General features: G+C 45.0%; 1 protein-coding gene across 1 annotated transcript in view; it reads right to left on the reverse strand.

Annotated features, from left to right (window-relative positions):
* Positions 1 to 6,000, reverse strand: part of lama4 (laminin, alpha 4) — a 258,674-nt gene that overhangs the window by 205,437 nt on the left and 47,237 nt on the right. The window contains exon 10 of the mRNA XM_037685717.1: positions 861 to 971. Within this exon, the coding sequence (XP_037541645.1) occupies positions 861 to 971 (111 nt within the window). The remainder of the gene's footprint in view (positions 1 to 860; positions 972 to 6,000) is intronic.

Raw genomic sequence — 6,000 nt, forward strand, 5'->3', positions numbered from 1 at the left:
AACAAGTCCTAAAACAGGAACAATGACAAAAAGGAGTCCAACTGTCTCATATGGAAACAAACAATATGCCGATGTCCCCCATCGCTGACAGAGTTTAATAGTGAATGTTTTTTGAGATGAGTGTTTTTCTGGACTGGAACTGAGCAGAGAATGGAAGTAAACCTAAATGTTCTTGGTGCAAGATATTCAACTGGGTAGATGTTACAATGAGTCGAAGGACAGAGGGAGTTTTTTTTTTTGTTTGTTTCGCTTGTCAGGAGCACCAAAGTGGCTGATCCTAGCAAGAGGAGGGATCAATTTTATCCACCACCAGGTGCAATGGTGCAGCCAGGGGGTGGCCAATGGTGGCCTTTATCACCATAGGTTAATTTTTGTCCATCCCAATCATTTAAGGAAATTATACTTGTAAGCAATATAAAAACTAGAAAGTATAATTTCCTCTAATGATTGGGGTGGCCGATTTATATACATATATGGCAGCGGATTTGTTGGATATTAATGTGGCAACACAATTTTTAATAGAAACTCTTTTCTGTCTTGATGTAGCCACAAACCAAAACGTAAGTTGGCACCTCACATGTTTTTCAAGTTATCATGCTCACAACATGCATGCGTGGACGGAAAAATGGCTGGATGGACGGTGCTTTCAATTGCCCTTATTCACTCCTTGACGGGAGAGAACCATCAAAAAAGAAATTCAGTTGTTTATTTTTGAGGATTTATGTTTGATTCAATTTTGTGAATAAATGAAATCCACATCCTAAGAAATTAAAGCAGGAACAGAACTGTGTGGTATATTTAAAGACATGAATAACTAAAGAGAACATGGACTGAAAGTAAAAGAAGATGATTTTGCTGACCGACTCTGTGAGCTCTTTGATGTCCGTCCCCACCGTGTCCGCGGCCCCCTCCAGCTCGGCCGTCTGAGTCTTCATCACAGATGACTTGTTTTGCCAGCTTTGAAACTGCCTCTGAAAGGAAAGCAGTTAAGCTTCTTTACTTCGACATATTCCACCAAGTTGAAAACTGAAAAAGAAAATTATTGTAGTGGAAAAAGTCTTAATGCAAAATTAAGACATAATCCCCTTGAAACAGACAAGGGGTAAACCATGTTTGCTGAATTCCAGGGGTTTATTACCTCAAGATTGAGTAAAAGGTTTATTTATGGCAAATATACTCTATAGTGATTACGATCTAGGACTGATTTAGTGACGTTTTCTTCCAATTAAAGCTTCACAGCTCAGGATCCTCTTAATGCTCAACAGGTAAAGAAACCAGAATCAGCCTGTGTTCATCATGACTGGCAGATTAAATACTCAGAAATGTGGTTTGTTTTTTTCATAAAATCTGAGAATTTCTAACTGCTATAAATATTTTTATGTCATTATTTGTTATGTTTTGTTTACATATTTGGTTTACATTATTTATATTTATGAAGATTCATTTGTTTTGTAAGTTACACCATGTAGGAACCATTTTTCAGTGCTATGTTGCACTAAGACCATTTTAAGTTGTTGCAACCCTCCTCCAAGAAAGCATGTGCAGGAGAAAAAGTATTATGCTCTGCCTAAAGGTTCAAGAAGTTACATTTCCCATTTTCTTTAGATTTACTTTTGTTCCAGTAGACTCATTCCATCTTTGGTCGTGTGCAGCCAGCGAGGTGTTTACTTGTGTTCTGTTTCATTGTGCAGATTTGTAGTAAATTTGTGTGCAACATGAATATATTCTATATAAATAATCTTTTAAACCCTTTTCAGTCAGGTTTTAGGAAGCAGCATAGCACTGCAACTGCTGCTCTAAAAGTTTTAAATTATGTGTTTGAGGCACTGGATTCTAAAAAGGTTTGCTGTGCTCTGTTTATTGATTTATCCAAGGCATTTGATACGGTGGATCACACTATCCTGGTAAAAATTATTCTCAAACTGGGCATCTCCAAAGAAGCATCTTACTGGTTTGGAGATTATTTGGCAAATAGGACACAGTGTGTACAGATGGCTGGAGTAAGCTCAAGTTTTTTTAAAGTAATAAAGGGCGTACCCCAGGGCTCTGTCTTGGGGCCCATCTTATTTACAATTTACACTACTGCACTGTGTGAAAATTTGCAAAATGCCTCCTACCACTTTTATGCTGATGATTGTGTAATTTACTTTTGTTCAAATTCAATTGATCAGGCACTTAAATTCTTACAGGCTGCTTTTGATGAGGTGCAGATTCGTCTTGAGCAACTAAAATTGGTCTTAAATGGTGATAAATCTAAAATAATTGTTTTGTTTTTTTCAAATGTATCTGTCACATTGGAGAATATCCCTCTAATAAAAACTTCCCAAGGTAAAGTTCTCGAGAGGGTCTCCTGTTATAAATACCTGGGCTTGATTATCGACGAGGAGCTTTCTTTTAAATCTCTTGTGAAACACCTAATCTCCAAATTAAGGGTGAAGCTCGGGTTCTTCTTTAGAAACAAATCGTGTTTCTCCCTTAGAGCAAGGAAGCTTTTGATCACGGCTACTTTTTTGCCAGTACTTGACTATGGCGATGTTGTTTATATGTGTGCTTCAAAAACTGTTGTCTACAGTGTACAACTGTGCATTAAGATTTATTACTGGTTGTAGATACCTTACTCATCACTGTGATCTCTATCTTAAAACCAATATGTCTTCCCTGTTTAGCAGGCGACATGTGCATTGGATGACTTTGGTTTATAAGTCTTTTATTGGCATGCTTCCACATTATTTATGTACTTTTATTCGAAAAATGGACAGTAGTTATGCCTTACGCTCTAAGGACTGTTTGCATCTTCATGTTCCTCGTGTGCGAACAGAAAAGGGAAAGAAAGCTTTTAGCTTTTCTGCCCCCTCAGCTTGGAATGCCATGCAAACTGAATTAAAACTAACAGAACTTGTTACTTTGAGTGCTTTTTGCAAACTTTAAAAAAACCGACAAAGGATATCTTGTCAAGAGTGCCTGTGTTTTAGATCTTAAATTGTTATTGTTTTAAATAATTATTTCCATTTACTGTTATACTGTATGTTTATATTTTTATATATTTCTGAAGTCTTCATAATCTTGCTACTTGTTTTGTTTTTATGACGTGTGCTGCAGTTGCCTGTTCTTGGCCAGGTCACCCTTGTGAAAGAGGTCTTGATCTCAATGGTTTTTTATCTGGTTAAATAAAGGTTTAATAAAAAAAAATATATATATTTTGTACATTGTTATGTATTTTGAGCAGTTCCACGGTGGATTTGATGACCGCGCAGTGACTTAGGCGCCTTTCAGATTAATAAAGCCGTCAGTAACAGAAGAACTACGGTGTTGTCTATTTCCTGGAGGAAGTGATAAAATTTTTAAAAATTACGACCGTGTAACTTGCTCTAATTTTTTGCTTAAAATTTTGGGTGTGGATGTTTTTTTTGTTTTTTTTCCTGTCCTGTCCGGCATTGTGACACTTAGAATTATTGTCTGAGTGTCAAAGTGATGCCCAACAGATTTACTTTCACAAGCAGAGCATTATGGCTGGCCTTAGTGCTCCACTTGATATATAAATTAAATTTTATTAGAATATGCTTTGGGTTTGTTTCAGATGTAATGGACATGGGGACGGAAAACAAAGAAGATAAAGCAGAAAAGTGAGAGAAGAGTTCAAATGTAAAGAAGGAGATAGGAATAGAGGAGAGAGAGAGGGATAAAGAGAACACAAATCAACATCATTGAAGTCTGCCTCTAGACCTGCGGAAAGAGAGAGAAAAAAACCCGACAAAACCAAGAAACCACAACAATAAACAACTTATATAATGATAGTTATAACATAACTAGAAAGTATTTTATACATTACATGGTAATACAATATATATTTGATGGCCACCACAACCCAACTGAGTGTGTATCTGATAAACACCTGAATCTAAACACCTGTGTGAGCATGCTTATCACTATAAGGTTTCTCATAAAAATGTTCAATAGTGGATGTGGGGACCCATAAACCCGTCCCCGTAGGACACAAAGGCAACGCAGGGAAGCCCGGAACCACAGACACACAGCGGCCCCCAAGCCCGGAACTCCAGTAGTCCCCCAACAGGGACACCCGCACCCCCCAGAGAGAGAAGCAAAGGGAAGCCCCGGGCAATCCCCAGCAACCACAATGCAGAAACCCCCAGGAGGCCGTAGCGACGAGTCAACAGGCCCCGCCGGCAACCTGCCCCTCCAGAGTGGATCTGGCCATGGACACCAAGCCCCGAGTCCCGAGGTCATACCACCCCCCAACAGAGGCCCGACAGAGCCAGCGCACCCAGGCCCCCACAGGCAGCCACCAGGGCGGGCCTGCACACACCCCACCACCCAGTCCCAGCTGCTGAGAGCTGCCAATGCACCGGCGGCAGGGGGACCCACCACCGGGGTGGAGCACGACCCACTAAATGGGGGGCCAAAACTGGTCCAAGAGAGGGGGGCCACCCAAAACCCAACCTGAGACAAACAGGCACACAGAGACAGCCTGACAGAGCCTCTGTCGGGCTGTCCATGCGCCCCACCTGCCCAACAGTGACTGCAAGCCAGCCCCAGGCCAGGGGCCAGAGCAGCAGGGAGCAGCAGCCGAGGAAGACCGGCCCAACGCACTAATGCATCCCTAAAGCCCCACATCACAGGCCTGGCGAAGCCCCGGCATGCCACCCATGCACCACCCCCCCCCCCCACACACACACACACACAGCACCCCGCACCGTGAATGTCACATCATGGCGACCAGCCAGCACTTCGTCGAAGTGAAGCCATGCCCCCGACCACCGCCATGCACTACCAACGACCACACACACACAACCACAGCTGACCTCCCGCCAGAACCCGGCAGTCACCCCAGCCAAAGGGCTGGCCATCAGAACCAGGAACCCTGATAAAAGGATCCAAACAATCCAGGGAGAACCGAAGCACCAGCCCCACCCCCAATCGCCCCCAAAGGCCCAATACCCACCCACAGCCCAGACCCCAACCAGGCAGCCTACACCCCGCCCCCGACCCCAAATATCAGACAGAGTATGAGGGTTTAAGAAAAGCTGTAAGACCAAACTCCTCCCTCCCCCCACTCAAATAAGATGTTGATGCATGTTGTTATATAGTGCGTTTAAAATGGGGGGGGATGAGGTGGCGACTGAAAACGACCCACCCCCTCCCCAGAGAGCAGGCAGTGCCCGTTCACCCCCCCAACCCTTGCCCAGAACCCTAAATGTCTACTGGCTACATTTGAGAGTGGGCACAGGTCCCAGAGGTGAGAATGATTACACATCCCACCCCCTATATGCCACCATGTGCCCACTCCAGACCCTATATATGCATGTGTCATGAGAATGTTATATACGAGTGTCTAGGTTGTTTGATAAAATTGGGGCCCAGGTCTCCATGAACCACGGAGATGGAGGATCCTCCCCGCAGCTCAGTAGTGCACCTGAGCCCCAAGGCCCTGCTTGAGTGGTGGTGTGATGGAGTGGGTGGAGGAATACGTCGGGATGGGGAGGAACAACTGAGGTGGCAATGCCCTCCCAGGGGGCCAGCTCCCCCACTGACCCCAATAGGCACCCCCATTCTCCGAGATCCACCAGGGGAGGGAGGCTCCAGTGCATTCATCCAGGAGCAGGAGGCAGCCGCACCACCAGGGACCCAGGCCACGGACCGGCACATAGCCCCGAGGACCGACCAGAACCCAGGCCAGTGACCCAAGCCCCCCGAGATCATCCAGACCCCCAACTTGATCCCCAGCTCAACACCCAGCCCCCCAACCAAAGAAGCCACCAAACTCCAGCAGCGACAATCAGCCAGGAGTGCCTGAACAGCCGCAGACAGCGCACCACGATGATCAAGAGCGCACCCCCACAAAAGGACCGACCAGTCCACCACAGCAACACCCACAATGAGAGCACCCCATGCAAGGGAGGGCACATGCCTAACATGCCCAGACACCCCCGGGCCAGCAGTGCAGAGCCACCTGAGCAAAAGCCCCCCCACCCACAGCCCCCC

This window comes from Nematolebias whitei, chromosome 12 (assembly GCF_014905685.2).
Source record: "Nematolebias whitei isolate Nwh7 chromosome 12, NemWhi1, whole genome shotgun sequence".
NCBI classification, from domain to species: Eukaryota; Metazoa; Chordata; class Actinopteri; order Cyprinodontiformes; family Rivulidae; genus Nematolebias; species Nematolebias whitei.